Raw genomic sequence first — 20,916 nt, 5'->3', positions numbered from 1 at the left:
AGCCTCGCCAACCCCGGGGTCCGTCAGCGCCCTGCGGGCAATGGGCTTCAGCGATCAAGCACGCGCATGCGCGATCCTCTTTCTCCTGAGGATTCCTCGGGTCACCTGGACGACCGCATTTCAGCCACCTGCCCCTCTCGGTTCCTTGTCGCCCTTGACGCCTCCTGCTGGTTCTCACCTCCAGCCCCCTCTCCTTCTTCCACAGGCACCACTAAACCCTCCCGCGGCCGCCAGCCGATAACCCGGCTTCCACTGACACGAGCCTCTCGGCACGGCTTCCGCTTCCGGCGAGTATTGTGTGTCGCGCTGCGGGCGGGGGCGGGGGGAGGAGGAAAGAGGGAGGCAGCGCTTCGGCGGCTCCGCTCCCCGCACTCCCGGACCCGAAGCCGGGAAGGTAGGTGCTGTCCCGTCGCCGCGCTCGGGCCCTGGGGACTGCCCCTGCCAGCCGGCTCCGCACGCCGCGTCCCAGCGCCCCGCGACTGCGTCACCGGCCCCCCGCACGTAACCACAGCTGCCTCCGCCCGCCTCGGGCCCGGGCGGACGTTTTGCCGCCCCGGCTACGTCAGCGCGTCCGGCGTTGCTTGGCTACCCCGCCGTTCCCCCGTCCCGCTGCCGCTCGCCTCCCGGGGTGAAACTCTGACGCCGTCACCGCGGGTCTCGGCTGCGTCATAACTGCGGGCATCCCACCTTCACGTCACACCTCCTCACCTGGACACGCATCCCTCTTACCCTGCCAACCACGACGTTTCCTCTCCCTCCCTCTCCAGCACCCCTGCGCCAGATCTGGCGGGAGAAGATGGAGAAGGGGGTGGGACTGAGTTGCGGAGCACGCTCAGGAGAGGGTCGAAGGTGGGACCCCGGACAGTGGTAGAAACAAAATGAGGACGTCCCTGAAGCTTGCCCTTCTACTGAGACACGAAGAATAGTGGGAAAGAAATGACCAACCTAGAGACACCCGAGGCCTCACTCTGCTGTAGCTCCAAGTTCTCTCCATACTTCCCTAACCTTTTCCCCATTTCTTTTTCACCCCACTTTGTCAGTCTAGATCCATTCTGGTCCCTAACTGCATACAGTTCAACTCACCTCAGGTGAGAAGGCCACCTAATTTCTAGAAGACTGGGGGGAGTGCCAGGGTCAGTACTCAAAATTGGATTCACATAGGTAGAGAAAAATCATCTGACTGAAATTCTCTCCTAGTTGAGGGAAGAAGTTCAGGTCTAAATAAGTTACCAGCTGCTACCCCAAATTAAACTGTTGTCACATGTGCCATCAATATATACAGGAATAATCATTGTTAACTAGTTACGTGGCTACTTCTCTCTCAGCACATAGACTTGCTAAATTTCCTTCCTTCTGTTGGGTCCCTTAGTGAGAAGGAGGAGGGAGGGTGAACAGAAGGGGTTATGGGGATAGAGAAATCAACTATTTAGTGGATAAAAGTGGTGATGTTTTAAGGATGGACTAGGGATAGACTAGATTTATAAAGCCTCCTGCTTTATAAATCTCTTTGGTGCATTTCCAATTGTTTTGAGGCTTCACTTGAAGAAGCTTTTGATTGCTTTCTTAACTTTTCCTCTCTTAATTCCCAACCACTCCAGGAAACTATTAGTTGGAGAAACAGCGTGTCGAAGTAATTAGTTATCAATAGCTATTTCAAAAAACTCCAGTCCCTGCCAAATCTTTAGACTTGTCAGCCCTCTTTGCAAGAAGTTACTGGCCTGGGTTCAGTAATATACTCTTTAGTATAGTTGCCATGAATCTATCACTTTTCACCAGTTCCAAATGTCCAAATACACACAAATAGAATGGAAATTGTATGAATCATTTCATTCCAATGATAGGGCACACTTCCTCTAGACTACCGTGATAAAAGGAAGAATAATTTCAAACTCTCCTGAAAAGAGGTTGTTATTACCCTTGCCTAACTCATTCCATTTATTACCCTTTGAGAAAGTGAGAGAACAGAGAATCAAGCTTAGGCTCCAAAGGACTATTATAATAAAGCTCTTCTGTAACATTAAAATATACTTAAGAAATCTTAGTACTTTGATTTTTATGGCACTTTTCACTTTCCCAAACTCCTTTCTCATCTATTAGAAAATTATGTCAAACTAGGAACACATTGGTTGGGAACTATTTGGTTCTAAAAAATCAAATGGGGTGATCCTGGATCAGGAGAAGTACACAGAGTTGAAAGAAGCCTCTGTTTCTAATAAGAGAAAGCAGAGGTAAAAGACAAAGATTGGTGGTTGTGTGTCAGTTTGCTGGAGAGGAAAAAAATTAAGATTGATGGCGGAAAGTCACAAGTTTTGGATATGGAGAAACAAAAGGTTGAATCTAGTGGGAAAGAAGATGTAAAATACCAAGATGGGGCTAAATGTCAGGCCAGGGATACAAAAAAGTTAAACCTCCAACTAATAATTTTTCTTTTCTCTGCTCCCTTCCCATTTCCAAGTTAAATAATGGCAGAGACAAGTCTGTTGGAGGCAGGGGCCTCTGCAGCCTCCACAGCTGCAGCTCTGGAGAATTTACAGGTGGAAGCAAGTTGCTCTGTGTGCCTGGAGTATCTGAAGGAGCCTGTCATCATTGAGTGTGGGCACAACTTCTGCAAAGCTTGCATCACCCGCTGGTGGGAGGACCTAGAGAGGGACTTCCCTTGTCCTGTGTGTCGAAAGACATCCCGCTACCGCAGTCTCCGGCCTAATCGACAACTAGGCAGTATGGTGGAGATTGCCAAACAGCTGCAGGCTGTCAAGCGGAAGATCCGAGATGAGAGCCTCTGCCCCCAGCACCATGAGGCCCTCAGCCTCTTCTGCTATGAAGACCAGGAAGCTGTATGTTTGATATGTGCAATTTCCCATACCCACCGGGCCCATACCGTCGTGCCACTGGACGATGCCACACAGGAGTACAAGGTGGGGAATCAGACACATGATGCCAATGTGAGGCAAAAGGGAGAAGCACAAGGATAGGAGACTCCCTGGGTAGAGGATCCTAAATTCCTGAGGGCAAGACTGTATCTGGTCCTCACTGTGTAGTCCCCTCAGTGCTACCCACATGGAGGGCACACAGTACATCTGACTGATTATCCTCAAGCATGAAGAAAAGCAGTTGGGAGGAGTATCCCACAGTTTCTCTCTGACTTTTCTAATGCATTTGAGTCATAAGTGAATATTGGTATATGTGGTCTTGAAATGTATCATATTTTCCATGAATGACACATGGAGAAGATCAAACTTAGGAAAAATGAGAAGTTATCTGGTTTCTTCATTCTGTCCCCCTGCTCAAACCCTCATTTCCCCACTGGTATTGGGGATAGGTGACATCACTTTAGGCTGCTCCCCACCAGACTAAGCTGAACCAGTCTATTGTTTGCATCTTCCCCAGATAATGGATAACACAGCATCTCATTTAACTTAATGCTGGGACACAGGGTAAATGTTAATAGGAACAAAAGATTTTAATGTCTTACCACTGCATTAAGTACTTTGCTTAATTATGTTAATAGAATCTTGGCAACAGGATTTAAGGTAGTTTACAGTATAAGTGATATTATTTTTACAGTGATTAGAGTTGGATGGGAGGACAGGTTTAAAGAAGGGTACAGAAGGTACCTTCAACAGTAACAGGTAGTTACTTGACTAAGAAAATGGATAGGATTGAGGAAGGACACAGAGTTAGTGATCACTGGACCACAATGAGACTCAGTGAGAGGAAAGTTTGGTGAGCAAGGAAGGTGATGGAGACTGGTGGCAAGAGGAAAGACCTATAGGAAGTTGACACTCCAAATGACAGGCAAGGAAGGGAGTTGGATCAAGAGGTGGTGTGATGGATAGGAGGTTAACAGATGGGTTAAAACAAATGGGTTAACCTCTGAATGTAGAATGTGCCAGCCAACCCCAAATGCCACCTCTCCCACTTCCCACCTCTCAGGAGAAACTGCAAAAGTGCCTGGAGCCCCTGGAGCAGAAGCTGCAGGAGATCACCCACTGCAAGACCTCTGAGGAGAAGAAGCCTGGAGAACTCAAGGTAAAGGCAGGTGATCCCATTTGGGCTGCTCTGCAGGCAGTTAACCAAACATTACCCGCACATTATTTAATCCACTAGTTCTGATCCATTGGAAAAATGCCTTTCTCTCAAAATGATAAGATTGTATCATCATTAGGTTTGATTATTATTAAATATTGTACTTAAATTACTTGTCATGAAGTAAGTTTTGAGGAAAAGGATGTAAGAAGTGAAAAACAGAACATCTTGTATCTGGTGAGTTAAGGGGTTTAGGCCCATTCGTTCTCTTTTCTCTGTAAAGCAGGAAGGAGGCTCTCTACTGAGAGTGCAAGGATAGGAGTCTCTTAGAGGGATTGAGGAGAGGTGAATTTGGAAGATTCACTGGAGAGGAAGGAAGGAGGAGCTGAGCAAGAGCCCCCAGAAGAACTGCCCAGTGACTTTAGGACCACATTCTCTTAACTCAAGTAAACTCAAATGCCAAGTGATACTGGTTTATGCCTAGAATGTTCCTCTTCCCATCCTCCACCTATAAAATCCTATCCATCCTTTAGGCAAGATGAAAACCTTTCCTAACCCTTCAGAGATTAACTTTCTTAATTTTCATACAGTTTTTCATCACCTTCACAGCATTATCATATTTGTAGCAGTGTATTTTGGCATCTGCCTTATTTCTTCTTTTGGACAGTGAACAATTATTAATAGTAGCAGTAATAAAGGCTGCTATTTATTGAGTCCTGTGCATTAATTCAGGATGTCCATGACATTCCAAATTTACAGGATTGTGTTAGGTCTTCAGGTTCTTCCTAGGCTGGAGTTCTAAGAGTTTAGGCCAGTGACACAAGTAAGACATAAAGGAGTCCTAAAGTTCATCTTAAGCTAGATACCCTGTAAGGTAGGTATTGTTACCCCCCAATTAAACACCACAGGAAGGGGAACTTAAGGATAAGATCTAGTCCAAGATTATACAGCCAGTATGTGGCAAAATCAGTGATGCCAGCTCTCCATGAAGCAAAGAATATTTATTAAGTTTCCAGTGTAGGCCAAATCCTGAACTTGACACTAGGGAACAATGATGAACAAAACACAGTCCCTGCCCTCTTTGAGCTTACAGTCAAGTAGAGAAAACAGATAACAACATGCACAAAAAGCACAGTTGCCAAGTTTGAAAGAACACAGTATAGAAATTTGACCTCATTAATGGCTTCCAGAAAAAATGAGTTTTTGGAGTTGAGATTTAAGTATTGCCAAAAATTAAAAGCATCTGAAACAGTAGAAACACTAATTTTTTTAAGTGACAATATTTCAACAGAAAGCAAGTATAATTAACTTAATGCTTTATATATTTGAACAAAGCAAGAATTTGAATTTTTTTTTAATTTTAACTAATTCTGATTGCAAAAGTAAATATTTTAAAAAGTTCCTTAGAAGGCTCCTGAGAAATTTAAAATATGTGAAAATGAGAGCCTAGTCCCAGTCATTAACTTACCTCTGTTGATCATCTTAAGGGCAAAAGTTAGAGGAGAATAAAAAATTTTTAAACCTTCTGAATGCTTGAACAGAATTGCATTGTTTAAAAAATTTCAGTGATCTCTGAAATTACCACCAACATTCCTTTCGTGACCCTGTGAATTCTCCTTCCTCCTTCTCCCTTATTACCATGTCCAGAATCAGACCCAATGCCCCTTTTAAAAATAACTAATTTGTCATTAACTGCTGATATGAGAATTATAGAAAAAATAACCTATCTACATAATTTTAAAAAGAGACTATCATACTCAAATGGAGTATAATATAATACAACATAAAAGTAATTTACAATGAAATCTGGTGTGTAAATATTTGGGCATGACTGCCATGAAAGATACTACAGTGTGGTTTTATCCTAGCACCTATATGTTGCATCATCAACAATGCAACAAATACAGATGCAGACTGAGGTAATTGAGTAGTAATGTTGACAAAGACAGCACAAGCATCACAGCTTTTGGCGACACGACTGTTCAAAATGGTAAATAACTATTGGCAAAGTTCTAAGAAAACAAAATATAGTCTTAATGAGTTTTATTCAGCCATTCCTGAAAAATTCAGGTGTATTAAAACCAAGTAAGAATTACTCCATATTTATGTATAAAATGGCATACAAGACCAGGCCTATGTTTTTGAATATCCAGCAGAATATTAGAAAGTGGCACAGGACAGCTCATATTGCAAGGCTGCCTCTCACGTTTGAGGATTGCAAGCATTCTTGCCAGGAGTATCCCCAATCATGTCAAACAAAAAAATGCCCCCATCCACAAAATATCCCTAGAGGGAGGTAATGCCCTCATTAAGAACCACTGCCCTACAAATGCAGAGTGAAGAAAGAGAAGGGATTATGAGATTATGCAAGAGAGCCCTTTTGCTCTCTGTTTACCACAGTTAATTAATCTCATATTCTACTCACATATCACCCCTAAATGCATACACACACAGGAAAAAAGGCTGTGTTTTGCTTAAGGGTCATTAACTTTAAAACTGCCAGTTATTTTACAAGCAAAAATAGGTTTGTTCAGGAATAGCAGAGAATTGCAGTTCAGAACAAGCAAGCTAAGACAAAACCATGGACAAGTCTGGAGAACAAAGGAGAGAAAGGCACTGTTACAGAGAAAAAGAAGGAGTTGGGAGGGGCTCTTACAACAGAAAGTCCTTGGGAGAAAAGTAAGAGTTAGAGGTGTAGTGGCTTTTATTTGGCTAAGTTGTGACAGGCTCTCATTGGCTGGGCTGTTGACAGGCAAGAAGAAAATCTTTCTTTCTCCTACTGGGGTAGTAAAGTATAGGTTTCTTCCTGTTGGGTGTGCAGGGTACCTCTCTTACTGTCATGGTCTGTAATTGATGAGTGGTAGGGTATGAGAGCCTCCCTCTTCTGGCCTCACAACTCCATTTTAAATGAGGCTTCCTTGTATTAATTTTCACAGGGTAAATGTGAGAATATATTTTGTTCCACAGTGCCCTTGAGAAGGCAGCAGTGGCATGGGAAGAAGCAGTGGCTCTAGAACTGGAACTAGTTAGCCTCTGCTAAGAACTAGCTTGAAATCCAGAAACAGTAGGCTTGTAAGGCCCAGTCCCCACTCTATATTCACCCTAAGCCCTGCCTTGAATCCCTGTCCACTTGCTTCCAGAGTCCCAGTCTTTGTTCTCATTTTGCTTCCCTCTTGGGTTGATTCCTCCCCTAAGTCACTGGGAGAATCTGTCTTTGGGAAGATCACTTCTTGTTGCAGTGGAGGTGCAGGATGTGCTTGCTGATAACCTTCAGAAAATGTTTCATTCTTGCGTTATCTTATTTCAGAAATGTTAGAGGTTTAAGTCAACATGCTGGCTGAGAGAAACCATGTTTTGAATTTCAAGCAACTAAAAAACTTCGTAATTTGTTTGTTAATTCACTAACTTCTAGAACCTGTTCCTGGGGTGGAACCTGCCGATTTTCAGAAGTAACTGCAAACTACTTAACAGGCTGAGTCCTGAAATCTGTATAATCCATATATATATATATATATATATAGCTACAAGCACTGCTAAAATCTTACTGATTCTGATACTTTCCCAGTTGGTTCTCTAGTTTTTAGCAGGTAGATGTCTTGTGAGATACAATGATAGCCTTCTTATCTCTAACTTTACAGTATTTATTACTTTTCTTTTCTTGACAAATTGTGTTAGCTAGAACTTTACAGTTGGGAATAGCAGAGATAAATCTGATATCTGTAATAGTAAATGCCATTATATTATTGAGTTCTTATGTCCTCAATTTTTCTTTTACTAATACATGAAAGTACAGCTTTTCTAGAAGCTAATTTAATATAGAATAATTTTTTAACATTAACTGTTTTTTTTTAATCTCCCAATAGTCTTTACTCTCAAGCATCAGTAGAGATAGCAATGGGGATGGAGCTATTCTTTACAAAAGAAAATTCCAATGGAGAGAAACATGAGTGTTCTGTTAAACTATTTCCAGAGACACTGGAAGTCTGTGTTCATTCATACCCATGGTGGGTGGGGAAAGGCACCCTTATGCCGCACTGGCCCTGCTAAAACTAACACCTTCCCTCTTTTCTCAGAGACTAGTAGAGAGTCGCCGGCAGCAGATCTTAAAGGAATTTGAAGAGCTTCATAAGCGGCTGGATGAGGAGCAGCAGATGTTGCTTTCACGACTGGAGGAGGAGGAACAGGACATTCTACAGTGCCTCCGAGAAAATGCTGCTCACCTTGGCGACAAGCGCAGGGACCTGGCCCACTTGGCTGCTGAGGTGGAGGGCAAGTGCTTACAGTCAGGCTTCGAGATGCTTAAGGTTCGACCTTTGCCCCTGCATAGCCCCTCAGGTCGAGCGCAGTATAGCTTTGCACAGGCCATTCTGTCAACCTGGGATGCTCACCCTTCTGCTCTGCTTCTCTAAATCCAGCTCTTCCAGACATACTCAAAGGATCTTTTTCTACAGAAAGGCTTCTTTGATTTCTCTCATCCCCTTCTAATCATTTCTGTGTTCTTATGTCTCGTCAACAATTACTGCTTAATTTGTACGAAAGAAAAAATTCATTATTTTGAAAGGAGGGAAGTCTAGTCTGAATTAGTGAAAAAAAAAAAAAAACATGCATTAAAAATTGTGTAAATGCAGTTGCCATTACTTTTAAGTCCTGGAACTTGATTGCCTAGAGCTAAAAAAGAATAGAAACCTAGTTTGAAGAACACTTGAAATTATGTATAAGTAATATATTGCTTTTGATATGTAAATGGTGCCTCTAAAATGTTTTAAATAATTTATTCTCTTAAGCAAATGGTGTTAGCATGTAGGAAACATATTTCTTATCTTAGAGATCAAATTACCAGCATTTGAATCAGTAAGGCTTTGTTGTAAATTGATCTGCATGTTATGTATTGCTTGGTATTTATTCTTGTGTCCTTTCATATATGTGTGTTCTGCCTTCCACATTAAACTGGGAAATCCTTGGGGGGCAGAGATTTGTCTTCTTTGTCTTCTGGACCCCAAGTATTCACAAATCAGGATTGGCACACAGTTACTAATGTTTATTAACCAATACCAGATGGGGATACTAAACCACAACAGGAAAGTGTGATTCATTCCTATGCCACCAGTCTGTACTAATCCTCAAGGAGACAGGTGTGTGGTTGGTACTTGGGGGACAGAGTAAAGAGCAGACACAATCCCTGTCCCTTTCATTGCGCTCCCAGTGCCCTTGAGGAGCAAAGACAAACACACAAGTAACCTTTTGAAAGTGATATAAATAACCAAGCTTCATGCTGATCAGAAATGGAAAGTGGTGATTAAGCTGGAGAGATGTATCAGATCCCTACAGAGAGCTCTCCCCTTTGTATTGTGACCCTCAGTTTTCCCTATGCCTATTTTATAGATCTAGACCTTTTGGGAGGAGGGGAACCTTTTGCCTTTAGGGCCCTTGACTACCAGGACCAATACTGCTTTCTTTTCTCCTTCCCTCTAGGATGTCAAAAGTACCCTGGAAAAGTAAGTGATTCTTGCATCTCCTTGAGTGAGTTAGGTTTTGGCCTAGAGACTAGGGGTAAAGTAAGGAATTAGGGGAGTCAGGATGGGAAGATCATGTAGTATCTGGGTAGAATATGAGAGAAGGTTCACTGCATCCATGAAGCTATTGAGAGCAAATCAACACGAGTAACAGCCCCTTACCTTTTCCCCTATGATCACCAGAACTTCCTTGTTAAAGAGGATACCAAGATAATACAGAACCAGATTTACCTGTGCCTGTGGGTGGACTTGTATCCAAACAAGATGGAAGGAGGAAGGGGTTGGAAGAGGGGGAGGGTGATTAGCCCTTTGCATGGAATATAATAATAACCCAGAAAGTTCTGAGACTCATTCTTAAGATAAGGTTCCATCCAGGAGACCATATGGCTCCATACATTGGCAAAAGAAAGAAATAAGCAAGTACTTGTCTTCAGGGAGGAGGGAGAAAATGGGAGGATGGAGGATTTTAGTTTCTCCCTAAAGACAGCATCTAAATACTCACTCAGCAGAAGTTCCCCTGACCCTGCCCTTTCTTCCCCTATCTCCCTATCCCTCCTAGATGTGAGAAGGTGAAGACCATGGAGGTGACTTCAGTATCCATAGAGCTGGAAAAGAACTTCCGCAATTTCCCCCGACAGTACTTTGCCCTAAGGAAAATCCTTAAACAGCTAATTGGTGAGTTGTTCCCAAAGGAACCTAGCAAAGGGAATCAGCAGAGAAGAGAGTCTTTAGGTCTTACTTTATCTGGGCTCCAGTTATCCCATCTGTCACTTTTCATGCCATAACCCCACCTGCCCCTTTACTTGGCTTTCATTCTCACTCTGCATCATAGAACTTGGAAGTGGGGAGCCTTAGATGTCATCTACTCTTAGGCCCATACTTTTTAAAATGAGACCCAGGAAGGTTAAATAATTTGCCTAAATTCGTCCCTTCTTGGAAGTGAAAGGAAATGTCATTAACATTTACTCAGAGAAAATGGTCATAAGCCAGGACTTTTACAGGAAAACCAACTCCCGGTCACCCTGTCGCTAGACCATAATGCTGTCTTGCTTTGTATCCTTCTTAACATTTTGCATTCATTCTGGCCCTTGAACTGTGACTTATACTTCTCCTCACAGTGCGATAGATGATGATGTCAGAGTGGGGTGGAGAGCAGATCAGCAGGAGGCTAAACCAGGAGCCCCTGCAGAATCAAAAGATCATTATTTGTTTATTTTAGGGCAAGGGTAAGAAGTGAAGCCATTGTTCCTTCCCCTTCCTTAGGTGATACCATGGATTGAGAAAGTCAACCAAACCATGGTGTTCTGGGGACCTTTAAGGGAACAGCCTCTGTAAAGCCAGGCCGGAAAAGCAAGGCAGGGATGTTTAGCTATTCCCATCCTCATCTAGCTCCCCACTCTGGCTTCTCCCGCCAGCGGATGTGACCCTGGACCCTGAGACTGCTCATCCTAACCTAGTCCTGTCGGAAGATCGTAAGAGCGTCAAGTTTGTGGAGACAAGACTCCGGGATCTCCCTGACACACCACGGCGTTTCACCTTCTACCCTTGCGTCCTAGCTACTGAGGGTTTCACCTCTGGTCGACACTACTGGGAGGTGGAGGTCGGCGACAAGACCCACTGGGCAGTGGGTGTGTGCCGGGACTCTGTGAGCCGAAAGGGCGAGCTGACTCCACTCCCTGAGACTGGCTACTGGCGGGTGCGGCTGTGGAATGGGGACAAATATGCAGCTACCACTACGCCTTTTACCCCTTTGCACATCAAAGTGAAACCCAAACGGGTGGGCATATTCCTAGACTATGAGGCTGGCACACTGTCTTTTTACAACGTTACAGACCGCTCTCATATCTACACCTTCACTGATAATTTTACTGAGAAACTTTGGCCCCTCTTCTACCCAGGCATCCGGGCTGGTCGGAAGAATGCTGCACCACTTACCATCAGGCCCCCAACAGATTGGGAGTGACAGGTAGGGACGTGGGAATAATTGGGGTGAGGCAGGGTCAAGAGCTATGGTCTTCCTTCCTGTGACCTGCTGGAATATCTTCATGCCTGCCTGGTTCCAGTCCTGAGCCGTCCGGGAGAAACAGCTTGGTTTCTAGAATGGTTTATGTGGATAAGTAGGTAAAACGGCTGGGATGAGAGCACAGCCATGTGTCCCTCCTAACTGACAAGGTGGGGAGCTGGTTCCTAGGGGATTGTCTCCCCTGAACTCTATCAGGTTTTCTATTGCACAAGGACGGGTTGGGAAGGAAGGAGAGGCTTTTCCAGAAACAAAAAAAGTCTGTGGGAGGGTCTGACTTGCTCAAACCAGAGGAGGAAACAGAAACCCCTGTACATCCTTTTAGAGGATTTTTGACCCAGAATGGTCTTGTTTCTTGAGGAATATCACAGGGGTCTGTGTACCTCTAGATTGAAATAACAGTGAATGACAGTTGCTTCATGAGTCTAGAAGTTGAGGAGTTTTCCTGAGGACAGAGATTGGACATCAGAAAGGTTAAAAAGAAGGTCAGGAAAGGAGACTAAAGGAACAGTGTCCTAGAGACTAATGAAGAAGAGAGGAGTTTCTTTGGTCTTCTGTTCCCAGAATATGGTGCCATTATTAGTAGGACGGGCCAGAGGTAGAAATGTGGGGAGGAGGGGTGAGAAGAAAGGAGAGAAACTCAGGTCCCCAGCCTTCAGCAGAATTGGCTTATTGCCTGCCTCCTTGTAATTGATTGTCTCCAAGAAGTTGCTCACTTTGCTCTTCTGAAAAGATGAGGTGCAGAAGTTGTGCAAGACACAACTACCCTCTCACTACTTTCCCAAGGGAACTTGGAAAGGAGAGAGTCAGGTATTAGAGGAAGGAGAAAGGTATTTCTATCCAAAGCCCTGGCCTTAAAAAAAATTGCTAGGTTGCTGTTCAAAAGTTGTCCGCCTTGTTTCTTAGCTAAGGTGTCTAAGCCAGAAAGAGAGAAAGGAAATGGAGTCTTCTTCACCCTGAAGACAGGGTGGAAGAAAGGGTATGTATACAGAAGGGCCAGATAGGTAACTTCTTTTTACTATGTGCATCTGGCCCAGAACAAGTGTTCACAAAAGCCAGACTTTTGCTTGTTTTTTGCCATCCTTCACCTTTTGCCATTTCCCCTCTCAGAGAATGTAAATCATTTTAATGTTAGGCCAGAATAAACAATCTGTAGGGCACATACATTGTCAAAAAAGGTAAAGCAATGCATGCCAAACCAAACTAAAATGACTTGGATCATCTGCTACTTGGGTAATCAGGGGTTCACAAAAGATTGGGACAAGAAACTGCAGTTTATTGAGGATGTTTCAGTTCCTCCTACCACCTCAACAGGACTTTGTCCAGACTCTCCTCTTACCTTTGTGCCTTGACTGTGGTTCTTTGTGGCAAGTTGCTTTGGTTGGTAAAACATAATATGGAACAAAGGATCCACTTAAGTAACCTCTGCGTTGTGTGGTAATTTGATGGTTGCCTTTTGTTGATGTGTAAGAATCAGTGGGTGTTAATAATGCATGTACCTGGGGCTCACCCTCAGTGATTGAAGGAGGTCTTGGGTGGGTCTGGGCATCTATATTTTAAACAGTCCTCATTTGAGACTGGGGACCCTTTTAAAAACAATCCCAGAGGAGATTTCAGCCATTTCCTTGGAACTGTGGACCTGATTCCCTACTCAGCCTGACGGGAGAGGGGAGAGAGGCCTCATCTCTCCTGACTTAGGCTGCCTCAGGGTTCATTCATATTATGCCCTTAACAGTTCTCATCCCCCCACTTCTGACCTCAGGAACTGGTGGTCAATAAATGAAGCAGAAGTAAACACAGGATGCCAAAACGAATGGGAGACAAAAGGAGGTCAGAGTTTAGGATGTCAAGTATATGCCTATTGTGGGGAGAAGGGTAGTTTTAGGGACAGGAGATGCTATCCACAGTACCTAAGACTAGGAGTTCACAAGGATCACCTGTGTATTCACTGCATAACAGGAAGTATGTTTCTTCGGTAAATGAGATAGAGTGGGAGTAAGCTGTGCTTTCTGAGGGCCAGGACCCCTCTTTTCTCCCTCCACCATGCTCATGATCCTTTCCAGTTTCACTCCCGCTGGCACCAGTTCTTATTTTAATATATAACCTCTGTCCTTTCAGTCCGTAGATCTTGCAGGCATCAGCATTTAGCTAGGGCGGAAGGTCTACATACATACAAATTGCACATAACTATATCTCCTGCCTATCTGCACAAAGAGACCAGTCTTCTGTCCTGAAAGCCTGAAAGTATTTAGTAGTTTAAGACCCTCTCCTGTACCCTAACATCGCTCAGTATAACTGAGCATGGGTTTAAGACTAGAAGAAAGCCGTAACTCGGAAACCTTGGGCTTGGATTGCGGGGAGATGGGTTTACAAACAGATGGGTCTTTAAGGCCGCAGGGTGGCGCCAGAGGAGGGGAGGCTCTCGGGCATGGGAACTACACTTCCCGGGAGGCCTTGCGCGGGCGCCTGGGCGGAGCCTGCGGACGAGCACGGCAGACGCAGGAGTGGTGCGAAACGGATGGCTGGGCAGGTGAAGGACCGCGAGGCCTTCCAGAGGCTCAGCTTCCTGTACCAGGTGAGTCCGCGTCGCGGGCGCAGTGAGAGGCGGCCCGGGGCGGCTTTCCCTTAATTACAGCTCCTCTGCCTCAGGCCGCCCACTGCGTCCTTGCGCAGGACCCCGAGAACCAGGCGCTGGCGAGGTTTTATTGCCACACGGAGAGGATCATCGCAAAGCGGCTTGTCTTGCGGCGGTGAGACGCGCAGAGGCCGGCGGTGGGCGGGAAGGGTAAGAAACGGAGAGGGAGCGCGGGCGTCCAGATCACCTTCCCTCTCCGTTTCCAGGGACCCCTCTGTGAAGAGGACCCTCTGTCGTGGCTGCTCTTCCCTCCTCATACCGGGCCTGACTTGCACGCAGCGCCAGAGACGTGAGTGCTCCCGCCGAGGTGGGGTGATTGAGGAACACTGGTGAGCGGGGAGACGGTGGGCCAGCGACCCCTTCTTTCCTCGCTTTAGATGGGTATCCGGCGTTGGAGTTGCAGGAGCCGACTTTTTCCAGCTCTGGGTTAAACTGCAACTCCGCTTGGACTAACTGAGGGCTGAGCATTAGAGAAATTATATTGCCATAAGAGGCAACACCACCCATACATAGCAATAGATGTTACTTTGCATCGTGGAGGACCGATTCCCATCACCGTTCATTCATTCATTGAACAAATATTTATTTTTCTAAGATATGTCAAGGATTGTGCTAGATTCATTATTCTCCTTGAAATTGTAGTCTGATGGACTACAAGATAGAAACTTGATAGAAGTTTCAAACAAAGTAGTGCACAAAAATGCTTTACCTGAGGAGTGGAATGCCAGGCTACTTAAGCCAGTGGTGGTGAGGTTGATGATGAGCAAAAGGAGTGGCAGTTGAAAATTCTAGGCATGTGTGAGAACTCCAGGACAGGAGAACTTGTGGTGATGTCCACAAAATGAGCATTCTGGAGGCTGGAGTTTGAGGTTGGCAAGGGCAAGACATGAGGCTGCAGAAGGAGCCAGGGCAAATCTTGAAGAGTCTTGTTAAGGAGTTTGGGTTTTATCTTAAAGAATAAAGGACTTTATCCACCAAGAAACTGATGGACTTCAAGCAGGGATTAAATACCTCAAGTTTGGACTTGGGGACAAGGGGTAGGAATTCCTACTAAAATTGGGCATAACTGGGTGCAGGAGAATTTTTCTTCTCTAAACCTGAGCACTCCCTTCCTTTTTCTCCCTTTCACCCCAGGTTGCAGGGGACAGCGCTGGACAGTACAGACCTGCCTAACATGTCAGCGCAGCCAGCGGTTCCTCAATGATCCTGACCATCAGCTCTGGGGAGACAGGCCTGAGGCCCAGCTGGCGAGCCAGGCAGGTGAGAGGTAGTGAAGAAAAATATGGGATATCCCAGGGGGATAAGGATGATGGGGGACATTGAGCTGAGGACGACACACATAGGTGGGTTCTGGGTTGGTGTGAGAGGTGCCAGTCTCAGAAAACTCCATTTTGCTTGTCTACCCAGATATCAAGCCACCACAGCCCCTGCCAAACACAGCCCACCCCATTCCAGCCCACCTTCCTGAGGAGAAAGTGAAACCTCAGAGCTCTGGTCACCAGTAATGGATTTACCCTGTCTTCCAAATAAAGTTCAGTTCTGGTTCACTTCGTATGATTCTGTTCTGTGAGTATTTCAGCTCTTCATTCTATTCTCCTCTATTGCTGTTTGTATTTCTGTCACAAGTTAAACTCTCCTTTATTCTTGTCCTTTGTATTTACTATCTTTGTACTACTACCATTGAGGGAGATCCCAATTTCCATTGATCACGTGGTCCCGTTAAGCAGCTCCTATTTCTAGGACCCTGACTCCAGTGCCCCTTTGTCCCTCAGTGCAATGCCACGTTTGGAACTCAGCCTCCAGGGTGTCTGCAAAAGGCCTGAGCCTTCTTAGGGCACTCCATAGTTAGGTAGCCCTGACTGTTCACTAAGGGGCTGGACAGACTGCTAATGCCACTGATGCTGTTTTTAAACAAAGAAAAATGTTTTGGGGGGCTGGGGCTCTCAGATCCTCCAGGTTGACTGGGAAAGAGTTGGTCTTTCCCAGTCTCTCAGTTTGTTTCTATAGAATTCTAATACAGGAAATTGTACAGACCCGAATTAACAAAATCAAAGATGCTAATAAAAGGATACTGGCAGACATTACACAAACCTCAAGGTTTTCTTGAGAATCAGTGAACAATAAAAATGGTTTTGTTTGATACCCCTAGAGAACTTACTCAAGGACAGAATTTCAGACTGACCTCTTTGCTAGGTGCCAGCTAATCAGTTTGCCCTAAAAGCATACACACAAAATTCACTATTCCCAGAATGCAGTTTTCCTTACCTTTCTCTTATAAATCCTGTGTTGCACTTACTTACTGCTGCATGCCACAGGATGAGTAGATCTCCGCATCTGCCACAGAAACCAAGACCTAATCATTCCCTGAATCTTAGGAACATTAGCACTTTTTAAAACCGGTAAAAATGAGTAGCAGTATGTTGGGAAGAGAGGTAAGGATTGAGAGACTGTTGTGAATTCAGAAGAGAGTTGGACAATTACTTAGATTCTCAACAAAGGGGACAATAAATAGTAATGCTAGCTTTGTCTACATCACATTGTTGCTGTAACTACCAAATAAGGTAAGATATGTGGAGGCACCTTGAAAATTGGGTCTTACAGCGCATTTTAATAGAGTGTAAGTAGTCATCACAATAACACAGAAAAATAACAAGTAGCAAAATATATTAGAAAAGACAGGTCCTGGATGTCAAGGAATCTGTGTTGTTCCCACAATATATGCTTGTAAAATGAGGCAGTTTGACCATGTTTTTTTCCTTAAGTTTCTTCAAACTCCAAAGACTAACAAATGAAGTTACCCTGGTTTTCCCACTAGAAGTCAAAAAAGCAGAGTTTCTTTCAGACTCTTTCATTCATTCATTCAATAAATGTTTTTTTAGGGCCTGCTGTGTGGCAAGGAATTGCTCAGAATTTAAGATGTACATCAGTGAACAAAGTTGGAGGAAAGACTAGCAAAAAACAATGTATGATAAATAAAATGTATATTTTAAAGGAATACATGCAAAAGGAAAAACCAGGAGGGTAAGGAAGCTGTGGAGTACAAGTTCCAGTTTTTAAATAGAGCGGCCTGGGTAAGCAGTACTGAGAAGGTGACCTCAACAGACTCTAAGGGTGCCTGGTCCGTATCCCCTCAGACAGCCTCAGGGAACATTACTTCCTAGGGTTAGTTCCCTTACAGGACACCAGCTTCTGTCTCTCTGTCCCAGGGTATGTTGGTTAGAAGCAACCTGTGGTTGTCATCTAAAACCAGACTCCTCACACAGAGGGCCAGGAAAGACTGAAGAAAGAGACCAATTGGTAGGTGGCAGATTTAACAAGGGAGTTAACAAATGAGGCTTGTCTTGCATGCCACAGGATGAGTAGATCTTCGCATCTGCCCACCAAATCCCCCAAGTTTATATAGAGGCTTAAACTCCCAAGCTTATATAGAGGTTCAGTCATGTACACAGTCCAGATAGTCTCAACAACACATCATTATCTCAATGACAGAGTTGGGCATGAGGAGCCTCTGAATGCCAGGGTCTAGTTTATGGGCCAACTGGCAATCATATCTTTTCCATGACCTCTCCAGGCAGTTATTACTTGGAAGCAGAAGCTGCGCAGGAGAGGCCAAAACTGCCAGGGAGTAATGCCCCTGGGAGCGACCCCAAACAATGAGGGATGAGAGTTGGTGGAGAAACAGTCTACATAGTCTCAGGGCCTCCTGCAGGCCTGAGCTCTGCTAACACCAGTACTCAGACGTGCCCTTTCTATACTTGCCGCCTCCCATTTCACTACCCACTCCCTCACCAGAATTCCTAGGATGATCTTCCTGGTGAGCTACATGCACACAAGTCTTTGTCTCTGGATGTGCTTTGGAGGAACCCTAACTAAGAGTGACATTTGAAAAAAAGACTTGAAGGAGGTAACAATCCAGCTAGGCAGGTCAATTGGGGGTGGGAAGGAGTAGGGACCTTCTACAGAGGGTCCTGAGGTAGGAGCCTGCCAAACTCAAAGATCAGAAAGGAGGCAGGTGGAAGTAGGACAGAGCAAATGAAGTGGAGAGTGGCAGAAGAGATACTGGGGGCCAAGGATCCTCAGGCTGTCAAGAGAAACTTGACTTGTTCGTTGCCACTGGAAATTTTTATCAAGGAATGATGTTATCTGGCTTAACATTTTTAAATGATCACTCTGTTCTTTGAACAGTAGACCAGGAGAGCAAGACTGGAAGAAGGAAAAACAGAAGGCTGTTGCAGTCACCCAGATGAGAGATGACAGTGGCTCAGACCAGAGTGTGCCAGTTCTGCCAAGTTGGTCAGGCAGAGGCCAGAATTCAGGGCTGCTGGAGGGGCTGGACCTTCAGGGTACAACAAGAACAGCAAAGCAGGTGTGGGGTGGCAGAAGGCTTTGTGGGTTCTCCTAGACCCCCAGGCCAGGCTCTGGGCTATATGTGCAGCAAGTACTGCTATAGGACAGATTACCAGTCACCAGGGGCCGCACTGGGGGAGACCCCGGGGCTCCAACCCAGCTAAGTAGGGTCCTTTAGCTGAGACACCAGAGAGGCTCACTCTGAGTGCAGACCACACCCTAGAGTAAGAGCTAAAAACCTTACTCTAGTGTGGGGGGGACTTGATAATATGGGTGAATGTAGTAACCATCGTTTTGCTCATGTGAAACCTTCATAAGTATATATCAATGATACCTTAATATAATTAATTAATTAATTAATTTTAAAAACCTAGGTTCAGCAGAGTCAAGGTGAGCTGCCAGGAAAGTAACTATCTGCCAGAAGAAAACTTTCTTGAAAAGAAGACAGCATAATCCAGTGTTAAGGACTGTTTTTTGATCTGGTTTCAGAGTAACTACCCTGCAGTGAAATTTATTCATTTCTTCTCCTTGTCATCCATGATTCCTCCTTTTGGAAATAGTTCTTTTTCTTCTCCCTCATTCATAATCATTGTGCTTTGCATGGGATAACTCCAAGCTTGATTCTGGAAGTGGGCAAGTGATCCAGGTCCATGAGATCAGAGCATCAAAATCCTCTAGGCATGGGTAATACCAGGCTCTACAGTTAAAAAGCAAAGTTCAAAATAGGGAGTTTAAATGGAAAAATAGTATATGTGCAACATCAGGTACCTCTGAGAAGCCCAGGGATGACCAAAGAATTGGGAGTGGAAGCCACATGACTAATGCCCAGACCACACTGAGGAAGTGTCCAAAGAGCACCTCACTGCTATCACTACCAGGCCCAGAAACAGAGGCCACCCTGCTGGTGCTGGGCACGGGGGCCTGCAGGTCCACATCAGTGCCCATGAGAAGCTGGGCACCTCTGCTGACTCCTTTGCCAAATGAAGGATTCCAGCAGACACCTACTTCCTCACATGCTGTCTCCCAACTCTTAAGTGTAGCATGGGTGTGACTGATTGGCAGACCTGAGGTCATGTCAATGCTCTAGTGTCAGCAAAGGTTTGGAAAGTTAAGTTGTAGCTTCTGTTGGAGGAAGGAAGGGATAGGACTTGTAATATGGGAAATTCCCCTGCATGCTGGCCAGCTATAAAGCATGTATAAATCCTAAGCCAGCAATTTCTTGAGGTCCCCCAACTGCTAGGGTTCCCCCAAGTCTTACTTTGATCACAATACTGACTTATTTTGCCATTTTCCCTATGTTGACATTTGCACTGGTGGTGCAAAAGCAATGGTGGGTAAACTGCTGGTGTCTTAAAATGAATCAAGAAGGTGGCATCAATATGTATCCCTTACTGCCATACAAGGGCAGGGAATGGGGGATGATTCCATTTAAGAATGTCCCCAGTAAAGAGTAAAAATTCTGTATTTTATTACACCTCTACCCTTGAGCATTTTAACATTCTGTGTGACACATTTGCAAATATGCATAAAACACTTGTGCTACATGCCAAAGTGCAATGTGGGATAAGTACTGCCTCCCAGAAAACACCTGCATGACTATCTGACTTGAAAGCTGAACTAGTTGCTTTTTTCATGGAACACTCTTTTTACTTGGAACAGTGACTGACATAACCATAATCTATGATTATTCTGGCTGGATTTTGGACAGACTTAATAAAAACTGAACAAAGTGAGCCTGACTCTTCAGAGAAAACAACCAACAGTATTTGTTGCTATTGATAAAATTCAAGCTTTTACAAGAAAATTATGATATGGAAAACTTGTGACCACCCATATTTCCATTACTGCTGTAATCAGTTACCACAAACTTAGTAGCTTGAAACAATGCAAACTTATCTTACAGTTCTAGAGGTCAGAATGCTGAGATGTGTCTCATGAGCTTAAATCGAGGTATCAGCAGGGCTGCATTCCTTCTGGAGGCTCTGGGGAAAATCCATTTTCTCGCCTTTTCTAGGTTCTAAAGGCCATCTGCAATCCCTGGCTTGAGACCCTTCCTCCATTTTCAAAGCCAGCAGCCTAGCATCTTCAAATCAATCCATCTCGATCTCTCTCTCTCTCAAAATATGTCTCTCTTCTCTTATATGGACACTTGTGAGTACATTGGGCCACCCAGGTAATCTAGGATAATCTCCCTAATCCTTACTTTAATTACAATGCAAAGTTCCTTTTGCCATATAAAGTAACATATTCACAGCTTCCAGGACTTAGGGTGTGGACATCTCTGGTGGACATTATTCTGCTTACCACATTGCCACTGTGAGCTCAACAGTTTTCCAATACTTAAAGATTTTTCTGATGAGCTTAGTAGTGATTTT

The 20,916-nt window shown here is 44.6% G+C and overlaps 2 protein-coding genes across 7 annotated transcripts; both read left to right on the top strand.

Moving 5' to 3' along the window:
- Positions 1-308: 308 nt before the first annotated feature.
- TRIM39 (tripartite motif containing 39) lies at positions 309-12,981 on the top strand. 5 transcript variants are annotated; one of them, XM_036875453.2, is made up of 8 exons: positions 309-849; positions 1,046-1,088; positions 2,456-2,915; positions 3,934-4,029; positions 8,100-8,330; positions 9,499-9,521; positions 10,099-10,214; positions 10,955-12,981. In XM_036875453.2, exons 3-8 carry the CDS (start codon positions 2,463-2,465, stop codon positions 11,500-11,502), a joined length of 1,467 nt encoding a protein of 488 aa, XP_036731348.1. In that variant the 5' UTR covers positions 309-849; positions 1,046-1,088; positions 2,456-2,462; the 3' UTR covers positions 11,503-12,981. The 5 variants fall into 5 exon arrangements, with proteins under 5 accessions (XP_036731348.1, XP_036731347.1, XP_036731352.1 ...); XM_036875452.2 differs by having other exon boundaries at positions 1,041-1,088; XM_036875457.2 differs by lacking the exon at positions 1,046-1,088 and having other exon boundaries at positions 311-394; positions 768-849.
- A 939-nt stretch (positions 12,982-13,920) lies between these two features.
- Positions 13,921-15,746, top strand: RPP21 (ribonuclease P/MRP subunit p21). 2 transcript variants are annotated; one of them, XM_036875461.2, is made up of 5 exons: positions 13,921-14,134; positions 14,209-14,309; positions 14,401-14,483; positions 15,329-15,461; positions 15,602-15,662. In XM_036875461.2, exons 1-5 carry the CDS (start codon positions 13,988-13,990, stop codon positions 15,660-15,662), a joined length of 525 nt encoding a protein of 174 aa, XP_036731356.2. In that variant the 5' UTR covers positions 13,921-13,987. The 2 variants fall into 2 exon arrangements, with proteins under 2 accessions (XP_036731356.2, XP_036731355.2); XM_036875460.2 differs by having other exon boundaries at positions 13,940-14,134; positions 15,329-15,454; positions 15,602-15,746.
- The last annotated feature ends 5,170 nt before the right edge of the window (positions 15,747-20,916 follow it).

The sequence above is a fragment of the Manis pentadactyla genome, chromosome 16, assembly GCF_030020395.1.
Source record: "Manis pentadactyla isolate mManPen7 chromosome 16, mManPen7.hap1, whole genome shotgun sequence".
Lineage (NCBI taxonomy): Eukaryota > Metazoa > Chordata > Mammalia > Pholidota > Manidae > Manis > Manis pentadactyla.
Note: the sequence above shows the minus strand (reverse complement) of the source record. Positions and strands in the feature narration are given on the sequence as shown.